General features: G+C 34.5%; 2 protein-coding genes across 4 annotated transcripts in view; one reads left to right on the top strand and one right to left on the bottom strand.

Annotated features, from left to right (window-relative positions):
- The window catches only part of LOC109059693 (X-ray repair complementing defective repair in Chinese hamster cells 4), a 31,656-nt gene extending 21,296 nt beyond the window's left edge, over positions 1–10,360 (bottom strand). For all 3 annotated transcript variants that reach the window (XM_042733102.1, XM_042733101.1, XM_042733103.1), the window contains exons 1-3: positions 10,225–10,360; positions 6,153–6,295; positions 5,874–6,067 (exon numbers count right to left, since the gene is read on the bottom strand). In XM_042733102.1, the coding sequence (XP_042589036.1) occupies positions 5,874–6,067; positions 6,153–6,295; positions 10,225–10,229 (342 nt within the window). In that variant the 5' untranslated portion in view covers positions 10,230–10,360. The remainder of the gene's footprint in view (positions 1–5,873; positions 6,068–6,152; positions 6,296–10,224) is intronic.
- Positions 10,295–14,967, top strand: LOC109059694 (protein kish-A). The gene is made up of 4 exons (XM_019076867.2): positions 10,295–10,417; positions 11,644–11,753; positions 14,316–14,350; positions 14,452–14,967. The coding sequence occupies exons 1-4, from the start codon at positions 10,415–10,417 to the stop codon at positions 14,520–14,522; spliced, it is 219 nt and encodes a 72-aa protein (XP_018932412.1). The 5' UTR covers positions 10,295–10,414; the 3' UTR covers positions 14,523–14,967.
- Positions 14,968–20,058: the final 5,091 nt, after the last annotated feature.

Raw genomic sequence — 20,058 nt, 5'->3', positions numbered from 1 at the left:
TTAAATATTACATATTAGTAATTATATCGCAATAGTATTAATTAATATTTAGTTTGCATTCATTTTTGTATTTTTAAATATAAGTTTATTTATACTAATAATAGAATATTGTAATAATTATTTATAAAAATATAAAAATAATAAAAGTTTAAACTTTAAATAAATTATTCATTTAAAGATAGCGATCGATATATATAAATATTCTAATTAAACATAAAATAACAGTCTTCTCTGTAAGAATTAAACTTAATTTGTTACTTATTAAAGCTACAAAAAGTCCTTCAGTCAAGAGCAGTAAGTGCCCCGGCATGAGTTGTGTCGTGCTATTCATTAGTCTGTTTGTTTGATGAAAAAAGATGAAAAGTAGTTGCAATAAATGCAGTAAGAATCCGTACAACTGCAGCAGCAGAACCCAATTTTCTGCTGCGTGAAAACTGCGGACAAACTGATGATGGCACGGTTTGATCTTCAGCTGACCAATCATCAGAAAGGGGCTTTTAATTCCTGCCCAATTGTAGAAATCGAATATTCAAGCTGTTTATTTATTTTTCTACCCCTGAACGAAAGACAAAAATTTAAGCTGAATTCTAATATTAAAAAAAAAAAAAAAAAAAAAAAAAAAAAGCCAAAAATGGTAAAGGAGGCGTTTTCTCATTTTTCTACTTTCAATATAAAATCAAAAAATGAATGAATGAATGATACACGGATTTTAAAAGATGACTTATGTCCGTGTTCTGTTCCATCTCTGAGCGCATACACAATCCTCCCAAAGAACACCGCAAGTTCTTTTTTGCACTTTTAAAAACATACTGTATATATGACTATAAAAAAATGCTATTATATTTAATATTAATAATATAATAAATATAAAATTTATCACACATTATAACATAATATAATATACTTATGATCATGACCAGAACAAACCAAACCATTTTTACAGCTTTTTTTTAAATATATATAAATGGTCTGAGCGTAGTTTTGCATTACGATTGTTAAGTCAATATATTATACTGAACTATTTCAAACCGCTAACAGACATCCTACTTTCTATGCCTTGAACTTTTAATGACTCAGTATTGACATTTAACATAGTGGTCTTCCAAAATTACGAAATTTGTAATATCCTTTTGAGATTGCAGGAATACCACTGTGTCATCACATGCAACCTCAGATGTTCAAGAAAATGCATGTTTGTACTTTGACATTGACGGCCCACCTGTAAGGAACATGAGTGAAGAGTAATACATGCTTTAGGAAACAGAAGTCAGGGTGTCCCTAAGTATTTAGAGGGTTATTGTAATGAAAGTGCCGTCTTCAAAAGCTTGTGCCAGAGCTGTCCTGGCAGGCCAAACACCTGCTTTCCCAAACCTCAACCTGACCATTTGCGCATGAGTCTTTAAGCGTCTTCTGTCAGCTGTTGCACTGAAGAACGCAGCAGCTGTGTCTTACCAGCACCACTGGAAGCTTGAAGAAAACCACAAACAAATAACAGTCTGTCATTACTTAGAAAGTCACTTCCCTTCAGGAGCTATAGCTTCTAAAATGTAGAAAATAACCACAATCACAAACCTCTCCTTAACTAGCTGCACAATTTGAGTAACGATTCGTGCCTAAAGTACGTAAAGAGGTTTAAAGGAATAGTTCGCCTGAAATGTACTCATCCTCAGGCAACCCAAGATGAGTTTGTTTCTTCATTGAAAAAGATTTGGAGAAAATTAACAGGACGTCACTTGCTCACCAATGGATCTGCTGCAGTGAATGGGTGCCGTCAGAATGAGAGTCCAAACAGCTGATAAAAACATCACCGTAATCCACACGACTCCAGTCCATTAATTCACTACTTGTGAAGCAAAAAGCACCATTTACAAGCAAAAACAGTCTAAAACAGTTCTAAACAAATATGTGGGTGGATTTTGATGTGAGAGGACAAAAGGAGATAGACTTTTTTCACTGGAGAAAGCATTATTATATATTATAGATGGGTATTTTGAAACAAAGGTTTAAAGTTTAAAACTTTTTTGTTCCTTACTAACTTGTAGCTTTTCACAAGACATTAATTGATGGACTGGAGTGGTGTGGATTACTTGTGGATTACTGTGATGTTTTTATCAGCTGTTTGGACTCTTATTCTAACAGCACCCATTCACTGCAGAGGATCTAATGGTGAGCAAGTGATGTAATGCACAATTTCTCTAAATCTGTTCTGATCAAGCAACAAAACTCATCTACATCTTGGAGGGCCTGAGGGAGAGTACATTTTCAGCAAATTAAAATTTTTAGGTGAACTATTCCAACAATAACTCACTTTTTGTTCGCTTTAGAAAGTATGACTAAAAATAAAATTTGGTTAATGACTTTATTATGTAATAATGACTTTACCTTATGTAATATTGAACAGGATACACATGTCCCAGCAGTCCATTAATTACCTCATATATTTACTAAATCCTAGCACCGGCACAATAACACTTACATAAGAGCACTGGTCCAGATTTTGAAGCATATACAGTATGGAGCCAAGGATGTAAGCCGAGAAACGTCAAATGTCCAAAACAGCTTTACACAAGAGCATAAATGGATTAACTACAGCGTGGGATCTCAGACATGTCTGTGGGAAGCTACAGGAACCCTAAACACACTCAAAAGTCAAGAAAGGACAATTTGAGTCTGAAAAAAACACTTTCTGTAAGCTTAGAAGTCATAAAGGCAGTTTAATGCACTTAGAAAAACACTGAAAAACACTAATGTTGTGAAATATTATCAGATTTCCAAATAGCTGCTATTTATTTTAATATATTTTAAAACATAATTTACTCATGTGATGCAAATTTCCAGCATCATTACTCCAATCTTCAGTGACACAGGATCATTTAGAAAACATTCTAATATGCCGTTCTTCTGCTCAAGAAACATTTAGGTTGCACTTTATTTTACAGTACGTGTACTTACATGTACTTATAGTGTACTTACAGTGTATTTATCTAAGAAAGTTCTGGTAATACAAGGTAACTACATGGGGTAGGGTTAGGTTTAGGGGTAGGCTCAGGATTAGTACCTAGTTATTACATAGTTATTGTAATAACTATAATAAGTACATAGTATGTACATGAGGAACAGGACTGTAAAATAAAGTGTTACCAACATTTATTTTATTAAAATCATTGTTGATTTTTTCGGGAAACTCTGATAAATATAAAGTTCCAAAGAACAGCATTTATTTGAAATAGAAATCTTTTGTAACATTGTAAATGTCTTTAAAATCACTTTTGATCAAATTAACCTAAACTACCCCAAACATTTGAACGGCAGTGAACTATACATTATACTTTTTTGAGTTCCTTGTAACCACAATAACATGATCATTATTGAAGGTTATATTGTGCAATATTCATTCCCATTTACATGCAAGAAGAAGGCCACAAGATATTAGCAAACAACCTAATGAATAATCTTTTTTGCAAAATGATTTGGCCAAACTTTCCTCCCCTACCAAGGGCCAGTTTCCCTTTTTCCAAAACAAACCCTTGACATTTTCATGTAGTCACATCTACTGTGGCAGCAAAAAAAAGAAATGACGTGATGTTGATGAACATGATTGCGTCTATTGAGTTGAGCAACAAGGCGTTATTGAAATGAAAGAAAATCACAGACAATTTATAACAATTTCATTAGGATCCAAGCCTACAAATCAATTTAAATACTTTACACTTATTTATATATATATAAAAGTGGTTCTTAGCTGGAGAGTCACTTCCCGAAAATGGGCCACAAGTCTGTTTTGAGAGGGACCACAGAGAACATTTCCAAAACCATTTCAATTTAAACTGTATTTGTATTTTTTTCAATACAGTCTATTTCATTATAATTTGTATCAATATAATTATTTTTTTTAAATGCATTTAAATTTGTATTAAATATTAAATTTTAAGGTCATTTTAAGCTTTTACATACACATTTGCACACGTTTTTATCCAGCTGCTGAAAATTCAGCTTTGCAATAATTAGATTTGTTTTAAATAATAAAATAGAAAATGGTTATTTTAATTTGTAATACAATTCACAATATTTCCATTTTTACTTTAATTTTATTAAATAAATGCAGCTTTGGTGAGCAGAGATCTGTACATATGGAAAGGGCCCTCAGGGGCCTATGTGGGGCAGGTAAACAGTACAGTAATAGCACATCTCTACATCTCCGGCACTAGTTGAAAACATCTCATGTCAAAAAGGCCTCACTTAATCCTATAAAAATGAGCGTGCAAAATTGGCTTCAATTTAAGACGGGTCTGAAATGGAGATGAGACATTCAGAGGGAAGGAATCCTCTCTTGAGACACGTTTTAGACAAAGAAAACCTTATGTCAGCTTCATCCTTCTCTAGGCTTCAGTAATTATGCCACACTATTTCACTACAAACAGACCATTTCTGCAACACTGCACCACGCAGATGGACACAATGGATGAATTTAACATCAACAAATGCAGTACAGTAAGAAACGTACTACGTGATCTAGGTCTTGACGTTAGAGTTTACCGAAGACTTCCCAGACACTGGAGTTCCTCGGCACCCTTGAGCTTGGCATGAGATCAAACGAGGGGAACCTCCTTTAAAGCTTGACATAAAGAGCGGTAGTTCTCTGGGAATGGTTAAGTGTTGAGAGCGATTTTGGCCAATCACGCGTTCACTAGAGCCTCAAGCAAGCAGAGATCGCACACTCTTTCTCTCATCCATGAAACAGATGTGTTCTCATAGAGGAACCAGTGCAGGAGAGGGACATGGGAATGAACGGTTTGAACCAACAAGAACACAAAGAGTGAACGAATGAAAAGTTGACAGACAGAATCATAACAGAAAGAATTAACAGATGTGTTCACATAGAGGAACGAAACCAGTGATGGAGGGAAATGAATGAATGAATAAATAAATGAAAAATGAACGAACGGACGAAAGGACAAGAAAACAAATGAATGAATAAAGTGAATGAACAGTGATTAATTTTAACAATTTAAAAAATCATTCAATCAATCAAATCAAACTATCATCCATCTATCTATCTATCCATCTACCTATCTACCAACCTTCTATCTATCTATCTATCTATCTATCTATCTATCTATCTATCTATCTATCTATCTATCTATCTATCTACCAACCTTCTATCTATCTATCTATCTATCTATCTATCTATCTATCTATCAACCTTCTATCTATCTATCTATCTATCTATCCAAACAAATCCAGAATAAAGTGAATGAACAATGATTAATTTCAACAGTTTAAAGAAATCAGTCAATCAATCATAGCAAATCATCTATCCATCCATCCATCCATCTATCCATTCATCGTTCTATCCATCCATCCATCCATCTATCTATCTATCTATCTATCTATCTATCTATCTATCTATCTATATTTCTCTATCTCTATCCATCCATCTATCTATCTATCTATTAGTAATCCAAGAAATCTATCTATCTATCTATCTATCTATCTATCTATCTATCTATCTATCTATCTATCTATCTATCTATCTATCTATCTATCGGTCCGTCTGTCTGTCTGTCCGTCCATCCGTCCACCCTTCATATCATAGAAAAATAATCCAGGATAAATTTTGATGTGAACTTTCATCTTTAAACAAAGTTGTTCAGTCAAGTCACTTACATCATCGTGGTCAGATAATCATTCTTACAATTTGACTTAAACTACATAACACTTCAGTTTCTCAAAACTCCGTTTTAACTTTAGCATCTGGCACCTGGTGAGTGTTAATTTTGTACCCTGACTGCACACTATGTGAGAGCGTGTGTCAATCAGCGAGACTATTACATCACGCAGTGCTGTGTATCGGTCTCAGGCGTGCCACTCACCGAGATGTCGTTCTGCACCTTCTCATAAGACAGCTGCAGCAGGGGGCGACCGGGTCTCTCAGGTGTCAGGTGGAAGCTGTATTCCCCCTCCGCTGCCGGTCCCTCTCCGGTCAGAGCCAGGTGCAGGTCACCGACATACCTCTCCAGCTCCATCTCGATCTCCTGGGCTTCACGGGACACATCCTCCTCTGAAACTAACAAATGAAACTGTGGTTTGAAACGTGGCAGTTCTGAAGGCTCTTCATGTCATTAAAATGGAATCATTTGATGTCCTAGTACCTTCACCACTCCACGCAGAGACGCCATCAGACAGAAGTATAACAAAGCCAGATCCGAGATCCTTAGCCCACTCTATCTTAAGAAAAAACGTGCGATGAGGCTCAGAGGCAATGGAGATCTGACGCACGCTAGTGCTGCGACACCTGCAGAAAAAAATGATCATAATAACATCACACACAGCTAAAACTCAAAGAAAATGATATGGTTAATTTCAACCTATCACCGCATATATATAATAAAATAATATATTTAATATAATATAATAATATATATAAAAAGAAATAGAATGAAAATAACTATAATATATTCTATTTTAATTAGAATAAAAAAAAAAAATACTTAATTTTATTTTAATATTTTATTTTGATATATATATATATATATATATATATATATATATTATATATATATATATATATATATATATATATATATATATAAATTTAAACTAATATTTATTATATATTTTAATTAAATAATAATAATAATTGCATTAATATAATTATTTCATAATAAAAAATTTAATGTTAATCATATATTACATTTAATGTATGAATTATTCAGTTAACATTTATTAACTATCTGAGTAATTCAATTATATTAAGATAATTGGAACTAATACACACAAACAAATAATTTATTTAATAGCACATAAATAAACAAAACATACAAAATTTTTATAAACATACATACACATATATATACATATAAAAAAATACAAAAATATACATATATATAATATATACATACATACATACATATATACATACATACATATAAAAAAAAAAAAAAAAAAAAAAAAAAAAAAAAATACATAAATATAATTATATACATATATATATATATACATCCTACAACATCATTTTTTAATATCTATAAATCGGTAAAATGTGTGCAATGAGTGGAGATTATGATCCTCCTTATAGATAAAGAAATTGATCAAGCAAAGGTCAGAGAATCCAGTGAGTGATGTGTGAGAAAAGTCCGGCCTCTCAGGTCAGCGCTGATGATGTGCAGCGGCGAGAGGAAAGGTGAAGGACAGCATTCGTCGACTGACTTTAACTCGCTTGTCAAACTGATAATCAACGCGTCCAAAACCTTCAGCGAACAGTTCACATCTGTTTCCTTCCCATCGTGCATCATAACCAATTGTTGCTATTCTTGACATGACTTTTCTGCAAACCGTGGCATAAACGTACAGCGGGGTCACGGTATCCAAAGACTGACACAGTACACACTCTGAAGGAACAGCACGGCCATTCATTAGCTACAGTAACATCTGCACAGAGGTGATTCTTCACCCTCGGTAATGACAGATGCTGCAAAGCCTATAGGAATATGAGAAGACGGCTTTGACAAATAAGACAAAGAATTCCCTTAAGATGTGGCTGAGAAGCCAAGAAGGGGTCAGGGTGGAAAGTCTGGATGTGGCACACTTCTCAAAATGTTCAATATACAGTAACTACCCAAACATTCATCCACAGCCTATTTTAAACAGGCCAAACTAAAGAAGATTTAAGTGCCACAGTCCCATCTAGAAAGTGGCTGTGTGACACGGCTGCTATCTTTCCAGGGCCGTCTGGCTGGCCTGGGTAACAGCGGATGAGAGAAAGCTGTTCTTCTAAAAAGGTGGTGAAGTATACAAAGGGGGTCCCAAGTCACTTTCCATAAATGGGATTTGGGAATGAAAGGAGATAAGGAATTCAGGACGGAGGAATAATGATAACACGAGAAGAAAAGAGAATACAAAACAAAACTGCTTGGGTTGCTGAAGAAGAATCTTTGTGTCTCTTGATTTATTAAGTGTAATTGTCTGTGATATTTGCCTGCTAGTAAAAATATTGAATATTATATTTCAAATTTACTTGTTTTCTTATTTAAAATGTCACTGTTTTCTCTTTGAATATATGTTAAAATGTAACTTATTCCTGTGATCAAAGCTGAATTTCCAGCATCATTACTCCAGGCTTCAGTGTCACATGATCTTTCAGAAATCTAATTCGAATATGCTGATCAGCTGCACAAGAAACATTTCTTATCAATGTTGAAAGCAGTTAACAGTTGCTTAATATTTTTGTGGAAACTGTGATTCATTTATTCCAAATTCTTTGATGAATAGAAAGTTTAAAAGAATGGCATCTGTTTAAAAAATTTATAATCATGAAGGCCTGGGTCATACTAACACTACCAGTCATGAGAGATTATTGGTTGCTTAATAATATATGTACAACACTGACTGAGGTGTAATTAAGACACATTCCACGCCAAAAGCGCTCCATCGATGGTGCATCTCAACCATCTTAACAAAACCCTCTTGTCTAAACAAGACTGACATTCTATACAACTGACAATCTCTTTCAGGAAGGTTATGAAATATGCACAAGTAACCCTGAAAAAACACCTGTTTTACAGTCTCTTCTCTCTTGCATAGAGGTGCAAACAAAATGAGGTTCTTCAGTGATGAAAGACATATTTGGACATTTATTTTGCATATTTTTTATTTTGTCCCAAAGAAAGTATTATTTTCTTTGGAACATTATTATGGTATATTAGCAATATAATTAAACAGTTTCCTGCAAATTATCTGAGCAACATTCTCTCCACATATCCAACCATGAATAGAGACATTCATAATCCATCAAAAGCTAAAGATTTATTTCTGGCTTGCTGATTTGAGCACCATCTCCTATTGCCCAAAGTCATCAGCGGTTGGACGCAAAACAGTGAATCAATTCTCCAAGTCTATTTTTAAGGGAAAAGTCCCATAATTTCTAGTTTTAAGAGGAGGAAAAAATGCTAATCCTCAATAAAAAGAGATTGCTGAAACAAACGGCTTGTGTTTTGTACATCCATACACACAATTTTAGAGCGACTGAATCATTAAAGAGCATCACTGGCTAGGAAGTAGACAGCACTGCAACAAAAGCCTCAGTGTGATCAGTAGAATGACATCATATCTGTGTCGAAAAAAGAAATGGACAGTCCTGCTCTACGCCTGTTTACATGTGATAGTATGTTTCTATATATAAAATAAGAAAAGTTTATTACAGCTCTAATTTTTTGTTCATACATTTAAAAAAGTCCTGTTTTTTTATGTTTTTTTTTTTTTTTTTTTTTTTTTTTTTTTTTTTTTTACAAGGATTACTGAAAATCAATTCATTTAGTTTAACAATGTAACAATAGTTTCTAAATCATAAAATCTTGCCTGGCATATTTACCTCAAGAATCATTAGATGACATTACAAGACTCTATTTGGATCACAGTGCAGCCCCAAAATACTAATTAAATGTCATTTTTATTATTGATTCGAATTAATTATTCCAATCCTTGCTGCTATCCTTCAAACCACTAGGTTTTAGCGAGACATTTTTAATAATTTAAAATATAATAAAAATTAGTATGATCACTTATTCTTTTATATATTGTAATAAATTATATTTTTACATAAATGTATGTGTTAAACTGACTGACGTTTGAACATTATTTCACTCATATTCTGACATTTTATCTTCACACGTTATTAAAACATTAAAATAGACACTTTACTTGGATTTAATATGCATTCTGTGTATATAAAATCACTTTTGTAATTTTAATTTGATGTGGTCACTTATCTTCTGTTTTGCACTGAAGATTATTATATTAGCAACACATAAAAATATAGATATAACATCTTCATTTTTATATATAATATTGTTATTTATTTAATTATTTGTTATTAATATTGAGTATACTAACTATGGTTACCATAGCGCTTTTCTGTATAGAATCAGAACAAATACAAGATTTCAAGGTCCATAACATAACAAACCCTCTTCAATGCTGCTCCTATATTTCTGTTTAATATGACAAATAGGATTTTTAACTCCCCTGTTTCCTTATTTCTTGATTGTTTATATATTTTAGGTGCATCGTTTTATAAATACCGTAAGAATATTAGTTTGCGTTTTGTTTATGACATGAGTTTTTGTTTATATCAACAGAGAATGCAAACAACGTCATATTTATCATAAACAAGTGCGTTTCCCTCATATAGCGATCACAGTGCGTCATACACGTGCAGAGTCTCACCTCATTCCGAAAGGAAGTTAATGTTGGGGGTTAAATTAATTGAATTTTAAGTCAAACTAACACACTTCTGCAGATTTCATTTTCCTGTCTCTTCCGGCTTTTCGACGCCTCGCGCTTCCAGGCTGCCGTACCGGTGACGTCATTTCCATCCTACACCGGAAGTGTGAGTTGGCTGACCGGTAATACCAAGATGGTAAGTATAAAACTGTTATTTTGGAAAAGTTTATACTAGTGAAATATAAACGAGCGGTCGGATTGATTGAGTTCGCCTGAATGTCGTCGCGTTCTGTCGGATGTAGCGATATATCCGTCCACGCTGCAGTGAAAATGAAAGCGATGCGAGGAGAAGGTATAACAGGAATATAAACATCGGAAAGCAGCTGAACTTGTTGATCAATGCTGTGAGTCTGTGGTCATGTGTGTCAGCATCGGTCTGTTCTGCACAGTTCTGAGCTGTCATTCATGTCTTCTGTTGAATACAGTATCTGACAGCATTCAGTAACGTTACTGCTCCGAGTGTGACAGGGCCTTAACCTCATCAAACTGCACCATAATACGTCTTTTATGACGATTAGATGTGATTTATGCAACCACATAATTCAATTCTAAAAGTTATTGTGAAAAATGTAAAACTGGAGTAATGGCTGCTGCCGACAATTCAGCTTTGCCATCACAGAAATAAATTACATGTGAAAATATATTCAAATATAAAATAGTTGTTTTAAATCGCAATAACAATTTATAAGAATGCAATTTTGATGGTATTTTTGATCAAATAAACAAACAAATGCTGCCTTGGGGAGCATTTAACTTTTTATCAAATGCACAAAAAATAAGTCATTTCTGGCAATCAAATATTATTTATGCAAAAAAATGGACGGACAGTTAAGATCAAAGTTATAGGTACAAAGTTAAGATGAAAATAATATGAAAATTATGTTTTGTCATAACAGGAATAAATTACATTTTAAAATACATCAGAACAGAAAACTGTTTTAAATAAAATTTTGGATTGTAGTAATATGTATTTGTAATCAAATAAATCAATAACAAATATATTCTGCCCTGGGGGGCATTTAACTTATTTCATAAAATGCACAAAAATAAATAATTTCTGGCAATTAAATACTTTTAATGCAGTCTCTTTTAATAAATAAATTAAAAAAATAATAACAAAACTAGAAACTGCAATCCCAAAATTAAGATGAAAGATATAGGAAAGAAAATTATGTCACAAATGGACTTGTAATTTTTTTTTACTAAATTTTAAAGCTTTATGGATTCACTAAATTAAACCATTTGTATCTAAACAAGTTAAAACTTTTTATTTGTTTTTTAATTATTTCACTTTTTTGGGTTACAGTGTTTTAGAACTTTAGTTGTGAGTAATTATTTATTTTCTCTTTCTGTCTCTTGCAGTCTGCCATATTTAATTTCCAGAGTCTGTTGACGGTCATCTTACTGCTCATCTGCACCTGCGCGTATATACGAGCTCTCGCTCCCAGCCTGCTGGATAAGAACAAAACGGGGTATGTTTACTGACATTCTGATCATTCAAAAATGAAATTTGCTGAACATTATTCAGCCTCAGGTGATCCAAGACAGAAGTGAGTGTGTTTCTTCATCAGATTTGGAGAAATTACGCATTGCTCGCCAATGGATGCTCTGCAGTGAATGGGTGCCGTCAGAATGAGAGTCCAAACAGCTGATAAAAACATCACAATGATCCACACCACTCAAGTCCATCAGTTAACATCTTGTGAAGCAAAAAGTTGCATGTTTGTAAGAAACAAATCCATCTTTAAGACGATTTTAACTTCAAACGGTCCTGTAGCCAGTATTGGTATTGTTTCTTCAGTGAAAAAGTCACCTCGTCTGAATCAGGAGAGAAATATGCACAGATCAAGCACCTTTTACAAGCAAAACCAGTTCTAACCAAATATGTCGGTGAATTTTTATGTGACAGGACAACAGAGGGTTGGCTTTTTCACTGGTTAACTTGTGATCATGTTTTTATCAGCTGTTTGGACTCTCATTCTGACGGCACCCATTCACTGTAGAGCATCCATTGGTGAACAAGTGATTTAATGCTAAATTTCTCCAAATCTTATGAAGAAACAAACTCATCTACTTCTTGGAGTACATTTTCAGCAAATTTTCATTTCTGGCTGAACTATTCCTTGAAGCACCAAAAGACTGCTGATTTAAAGGTTAAAGATGTTTTCCAAACAGGCCTGGATTTGTTTTATGGTTTTATACAAACACTGTAATAGAAAAAAAAAATCTTAATTCAAATAAAAAAAAAAAAAAATAAAATCCCAACAAAATATTTTTCTCATGGCCAAAAAAATAAACTCCTGTTTTCTGTTAATAACACAAAGTCTTTATTTACATTCTTCATTCATTTGATCTAAGTTGAGTGTCATTGGTCAGTGTTTGTTTTGGGGCTATATCTGTGAAATAAAGTGACCATCTAAGATCGAACTCGAGCATCAAGATGTTCGCCACATGTCTGGACTTCACATGACAGGAGCAGGAAATGAAGGAGATAAATCACATCCAGCGATCTGATCTCAACAAACACATGCATTAGCCAAGACAAATTAGCCGGAGTTGCTACATATTTAATGGTTTTTGCACCCCCTCAAACGGAGTACAACCGAGCCTTGTTTGTTACCAGAAACTGTGACGTACTTCCAACATGTCCATTTTGGCATTTATAGTGAATTACTTTAATGTACGCATGGGCAGGGTGTGTCACACAGTAAATGATCGTCTGAAAGACATCAAATATTAAGTTGCGGATTGTTCCAAATGCCAAGGTTGCGAAACCTAAAGAGCGTTTACTGGGGAAATGTGTTAAAGCTTTGTTTGACGTGGGGAAACAGAGGCTGGGTTTTATTCCCGGGGGTCTGCGCAGGCTGTTGACAGTGCATGTTCTCGCTGACCTGTTTGTTGTTTCTGTTCAGGCCAGACGCCGTCTGCTCGTAGCTCTCCGCTCTGTCAGGCATATGTTGTGACATTTCAGGCCCTGTGAAGCTCGTCAGTCATCTGTAGTTCTGCCCTCTGTAATCTTCTGCTTCACGCTTCCTAGACAAGCAGTCGGCAGACAACGCTGCTTTGTGTTTTACTCGTATAGTCTTATTTTAAGCCCAATTGTAGCACTGCTAAATCAGCATTTAAAAAACATACACAATTACAGCCTTGCTCTTCCAGGAACACAAATGTACACTACTGTTAAAAAGGAAAGAAGTGAATATTTTTATTCAGTGAGGACTCATTAAACTGGTCAGAAGTGTCAGTAGAGACATTTATAATCTCACAAAAGATTTCTAGAGTAAATATAATGGGAAAAATGTATCACAAAAAGATTAAGCAGCACAACTGTTCAACATTGATAATAATCAGAAATGTTTCTTGAGCTCAGATCAGCATATCAGAATGATTTCTGAAGGATCATGTGACACTGAAGACTGGAGGAATGATGCTGAAAATTCAGCTGCGCATCACAGGAAGAAATTATGTTTTAAAATATATTTAAATAGAAAACAAGTTATTTTGAATTGTAGCAATATTTCACAATATTATTGTTTTTATTGTGTTTTTGATCAAATAAATTCAGCATTGGTGAGCAGAAGAGATTTCGTTCAAAAACATGAAATCTTAAAGATCCTGAAAAATTTGAAGAAAAAAAGGTCAAAAATTTGAGTAATATTTTTCATAATAAAAATAAGCATTTTATCTTATACGTGCAAAAGTTTGTTTATTTGCATACAAGAAATGTTTTAATCTTTTTGAATATAAAACCTTTTTGCAGTTGATCACATTAAAACAGAATTCAAATGAATTTAAAACCTGAGACAGTTAAAGTCTGACGTCTTTTGTTGTCACTGTTATCGCTTTTGATATACTATGAAAATTTTGTATATGTACTAATATTATTGGTAATTATTTTTTTATTTAAATGAGTAAAGCTAATTCATTGGCGGTTCCCAGAGCTGCTATTTATGATGATTTCAGTCCACAGTTTTAATTGTTTTACGTTATATCTGCTCAAGCTTTAACTGTAAACCCTTTCCTTCTGCCATCAGATTTCTTGGAATATTCTGGAAATGTGCAAGGATAGGTGAGTAATGCTAAAAAGCTACCATGTCATTGTTTTTTTTGTATAAGATTTATTCTTTTGCTATTTTTCTTTTGGTAATCATCTTTTACGTTACCTTTTAGGTGAGCGCAAAAGCCCTTACGTGGCGTGTTGCTGTATCATCATGGCCTTCACCATTTTATTTTCGGAGTAGCAGCGGAAGCATGTGAGGATTTGGAGCAGGCAGAGAGGATTTCCAAGAACAGCTACAAGATTCTACAGCAGGGAACAAGATGTGTAATTGGGCGACATTCAGACTCTCTCGGGCAGAACTGGCTTCTGGTAATGCATGTGGAGTGCTCTCCAAATACAGCTTGAGCGTTTCTCAGCCTCCTGGACCTATTTTTGTAAATACAAATAATTGTTGGTCTCCATGGTGATGCTCCAGTTGTCACTGACTCGTGCACTCAAAGCTGATCAGATGTAACGTGTTTGCTGTCAAAGCCAAAATGCTTGTCAATGACAGTTTTAATGTGGGACATTGAGGATAAATTTGATGCACGTGAATGTGCTTGATATCATGCTTGTTAAATTGTTCAATTGAATCTGTTGACTTTACATGCACAAGTTTACATTAAAAGGTGAATTTATTACACAAATCTTCCTTAAAAAGTTTGTTTTTGTGACATGTCTGTATAGTAGTTAATAATAATAGCTATTCACAGTACAGAAATTTGATATTATAAATCATTACTGTAAAATTATGTTTATATTTTAAGTAAAATCAGGCATCAAAATGATTAATTGTGAAGAAAATATTTTCAAAACTTGGCATAATGAATGTTCGAGTTAAAAAGGAAAAGGTTGGAAGTTCAGGCAAAAAAAAAAAAAAAAAAAAAAAAAAAAAAAAAAAACCTTGATATCTGCTTCCAATATAAGACAAATCAAATTAATAATAATTAGGAAAATATTAATATTAGTGAAAATATGCATATTGTGCATCCCTAAATAATATTATTCAGTTTTTTAAATATAATAGTAAAAATGTAGTTATTTATTTATTTGCAGATATATAGGTAATCTAAAAGTAAGTACAGTGGCAAAAAATAATCTGTATATTGTGCATTTCTAAATAATATTATTCCTGTTTTTAAATATTATAATAATATTATATATTTTATTATTATTATTTTTAATATATAGGTAATTTAAAAATAATTGCAGTGCCAAAAAATAATCTGTATATTGTGCATCCCTATATTCAGGTTTTTTTATTATTATTATCTATCATTTAGTAATCCAAGAAACCCACAAAAAGAAAAATCTAAATGTTAAAAAATTGTCTACTGTGCTAAATGGCAGAAGTATATCCCAAATATGATCCGTCCAGGCTCCATTAAATAAACTGGCGAGTTTAGTTTTCTCCCAGCCAGCAAATGGTGCATTTGCTCATAAAACGCTAAAATTGCAATGTCAAGACATAAAAAAAAATGAGCGGATATCAACGCGGTATGACTTTTTAGTGGGTCATTTGCATGTTCACAAATCTGTCAGTTCACACAGGAGGTTGTGAAGATGTTATTGGGATGATTGTTTTCTCTGGAAGCATTTGAGACCATAAATCTGTAAAACCTCAACCGTGCGTGACAGCAAAGAGCTATCAATGCGAGCAAAAGTAAATCACTCATCAAAATGTGCAGATTTTGTCTATTAGCCATTGTAAAAACTTTTACTTCAAGACAGACCACAAAAAAAATAGTTATTTTGTGATGTGAAGTTCTTCAACAACCTCAAGATCTTTCTAGCTCCTCTGATGTCTTTGGATCTTAGTATGAGGAAAATTTTGCAAGCAAAAATTTTGAAGTAATATTGGATGTAGCGTTTTTTTCTATAGCGATATTTTGATTATTAGACCTGGCAAAACTCTCATCCTTGCCAGAAGAACAAACACCTTCACTAATAAGATTCCTCAAAGATCTTATCTGCACTATAAATAATAAAAGTTCAAAGTTTTTATTTTATTTTATTTTTTCCATTTTTGGTTCCTTGGAAAAGCTTTTAGTGAACAGTTCTTAAAATAAACTTTTTTTTTCCCCCAAATCTTTTTCCATTAGAAAGTACATTTTGTGGAATAGAAAGTTTCCATGGATGTTAAAGGTTCTTAATGGAACCATTAAAACCAATAAAGAACCTTTATTTTTAAGAGTTTGGAAAGTTTCCATGAATGTTAAAGGTTCTTCATGGAACCATCAGGGCCAATAAAGAACCTTTATTTTTAAAAGTTTAGGATTCCCGTACAACACCATTTTGACATCATCAGCTCCATCTGTTAAAAGTCATGTCTCGGACTCATATCTTGAAACTTCGACCTTTGGTATCCTCCTCACACCGAGCAGGAAAGAGTTTTATCTGCTCATAACAAGCACTAAACATTTATGTATCCAGTCAAATGACTTCAAGGGCCTGCCCTGAGGAGCTCAACCCATATTCCTGCAGCATGCGTCAGTGCAGAAGCCCCTCTCGACGGGGTTCAGAGGCAACGCACACCAGCGGGGAAGAGACTTTAACTCAGCGCTCCTGTTTAAAAGCAGACTTCAGATCTACGGGTGGCTTTCTTCTAAGGCCACTTATATGTACAATAGACGTCAGCCGATGTTAAAAGCGAATGCTGGAGGTTGTTAAAGCAGCGGGGAAGGGTTTCAGATCTTTAACAGTAGCAGCTCCTCTTCAGAAGCCTGATACAAGAAAGTCCTAGAAACTAATAGAGACTGATTCAGTGTTGCAGGCTTGTTGACAAATCTATCTATCTAGCATTGTATCCATCCATCGTTCTATCTATCCTTCTCAGATAAAATCATTAGACTTAGAGCATAACTTTACTAGTAGAGATTATACATTTACGGCTTATTGATGATAGTTTAAAAAGACCTTTTATGACATAAGTTATTAGATTATACTCAGGGCTTTCTTATATTACCACCTAGATTCTGCTGAGGCCCCCTGACTTACCTACAGTGATCATGGACTGAGATCAGATGAAGCAGAATGAGTGTGTTCATTGTTCCTGCCATCCATTGGAGAGAATTTTTACTGAAAACAGGATGAAACCCAATATTCCCATAAAGAGCGATGGAAGAGGCCAAATGATTTGTCGCAAGATCAATTGCCACAACACATCACATTTGTGTGTTCTCGTTAAATATTGCTTGACTAATGAAGATCTTATTTGTTTTCTGGAACATGACCGAAAGATCGGAGACGGGTTTCAGAACCTATAACACAAAAGGGATTGGAACTTTATCACAGTGATGCCACAGAAGAAGCATTCTGGGTTCCCCAAAAAAAACTTCGGTGAAAGGTTCTTAAGAGGACATTTATTCTTAGTGTGAAAAACATTTTAATAATCTAAAGAATTTTTTTCCACTGTAAAGAACATTTTGTTTTCATGGATGTCGAAGGTTCTTCATGGAACCATAGATGCCAATAAAGAACCTTTATTTTTTAAAAGTGTAGCTGCTTACACTTCAAGCGTACATTAGTTTTGCCACATTGGGTCCCTCGTTTTTAATATAGATACATACTAAACCATTCTCAAAGCACTGCAAGAAACCTCAGAAAAAAGAAACAATACATTTAGACCAGTCCGAGGGGGTTGTTAACCCTCTTGTTGTGTTAAATTGGAAACAGGAGCTTTTACAGAGTGAGTTCCCATGAATAGATTCTCTGTGTATTGTTATATAACTCAACCCCCTACAGATGAAACAGTTATAATTGAATAATACACAACACATGAGCAGATCTGTGCTGGAAGCGTCAGCTGGGCCTCTGGAGCCACATTCACACTCTCCATGAGAAGCCGCGCTGGGCACACATCATCATCAGTACAGTGCCTCAAGATGCCCGCAGGCACACCTTTGGTGAGCGGTGCGTTTGGCCCATCAGTGGGCTAACCGTTTGAAGACTGTGGGGTGCATGTTAAGTGATCCTGGAAAACAATTTCAAGCTGCTGTACATGACCCTTGGCTCCCCACTTTTAGAGAACCCAATCAACCTTCACTCTCTTCTCTTAATATGGACTTATAGTACAAAAAAATCTGGATATTAATGTCAATTACTAAGAAAAGAGAAGAAGATGCTCTTATTTTGTACAGTACACTACATAGAGCATATGCAAACATTAAACCACTGTGAACCAAGAGTAAATACCATGTGGTGCCAATAAAGACTATAAAGATATGATTCTTTGGAGATTAATGAAGTGTTTGATGTGACATTATAGGTTCTTTAGCGCAGTGTATGTGTTCAAAATATCCTCCTGGGTTTACAGATGGCTTTTCGTTGAACTATGAAACTTCAACAGATTGAAATCAGGCTGTAAACTCCATTTATTTTTAAAATTGGCAGGAAATGGATAAATAATCATGTAGATCTAAGTGACAGGTAGGAGTGTCATTTTAGGGTGTCACCTTAGAAACGCCCTGACAATCACCCAAAATACTCTAGCAACTGCACAGCAACACAATTAAAAAAACATTCAGCATATTTTAGAAATATCAACACCCTGCTCACTACCTACACCCTAGAAAACCGCAAATGACTGCCCTCAGTAACTCACATACAGTAGCAACACACTTAAACCTTAACAACACCCTGGGAACATGCTAAAAACATTCAGAACACCTTAGAACTGTTCTGACAGTCACTCAAAATACCGTAGCCACTGCACAACAACATGCTGAAAAACACTCTGAACACTTTAAAAAAAGCAATGGCCTGGCAACTACCTAAAACACCCTAGCAACCACATAGCAACATGATTAAAAAAACACTCAGAACACATTAGAAACAGCAACATCCTGGAAACCAGCTAAAAAAACCTAGCAACCACATATGTAGAAGTGTGATTACAACAAATACGAACACCTTAGCAACAGTAACTCCCTGGCAATCACATACAGTAGCAACACATTAAAAACCTTAACAACACCCTGGCAACATGCTAAAAACACTCAGAAAACAAGAAACTTAGAAACGCCCTGACACTCCCTCAAAATAGCCTAGCAACTGCAGAACATGTTGAAAAACACTTGGAACACCTCAGAAATAGCAACGCCAGGGTAACTACCTAAAACACCCTAGCAACCACATAGCAACATGATAAAAACCACTAAGAACACCTTAGAAACAGCAACCACATACTTAAAAGGATGATTACAATCAAAAAGAACACATGGCAATCACATAGAGTAGCAAACCATGAAAAATCACCTTAGAAACACTCTGGCAACATGCTAAAAACACTCAGAACACCTCAGAAACACCCTGGCAACCAACCAGAACACTCTTGCACCAAATTTTGCCATTTAAATCTACTTCAGAGAATGTCTAAGCCTATCAGCAAGTGGTGTTGTGCCACAGATTTGAGCCACTAGAAGAGAGTTTTGCACCAACATTCTTTATAAGAACTGCCAGCGATGTCACACAATCACACAGTTGTTTCTGTGTTGCCTAATACTTGAATGGAGCTCTAAAAGAAATAATGAGCAGACAGTATATCTTTATTAACAGTTAAACAGGGCATTACTTAACGCAACACAGCCATATTAGCATTGGCCTTCAGATAAATCTCCCCCTGACAGTAGATGTGCCCACAGCATTAAACTACTTTTCCAGCATGTTATCATTGGATGTGTTTCAATTGTTGTATATCCTCTTGCACAATGAGTGTTTTAAAAGGCAACAGCTGTGGC

The sequence above is a fragment of the Cyprinus carpio genome, chromosome B10 (assembly GCF_018340385.1).
Source record: "Cyprinus carpio isolate SPL01 chromosome B10, ASM1834038v1, whole genome shotgun sequence".
NCBI classification, from domain to species: Eukaryota; Metazoa; Chordata; class Actinopteri; order Cypriniformes; family Cyprinidae; genus Cyprinus; species Cyprinus carpio.
This window is presented reverse-complemented; position numbering and strand designations above follow the sequence as displayed.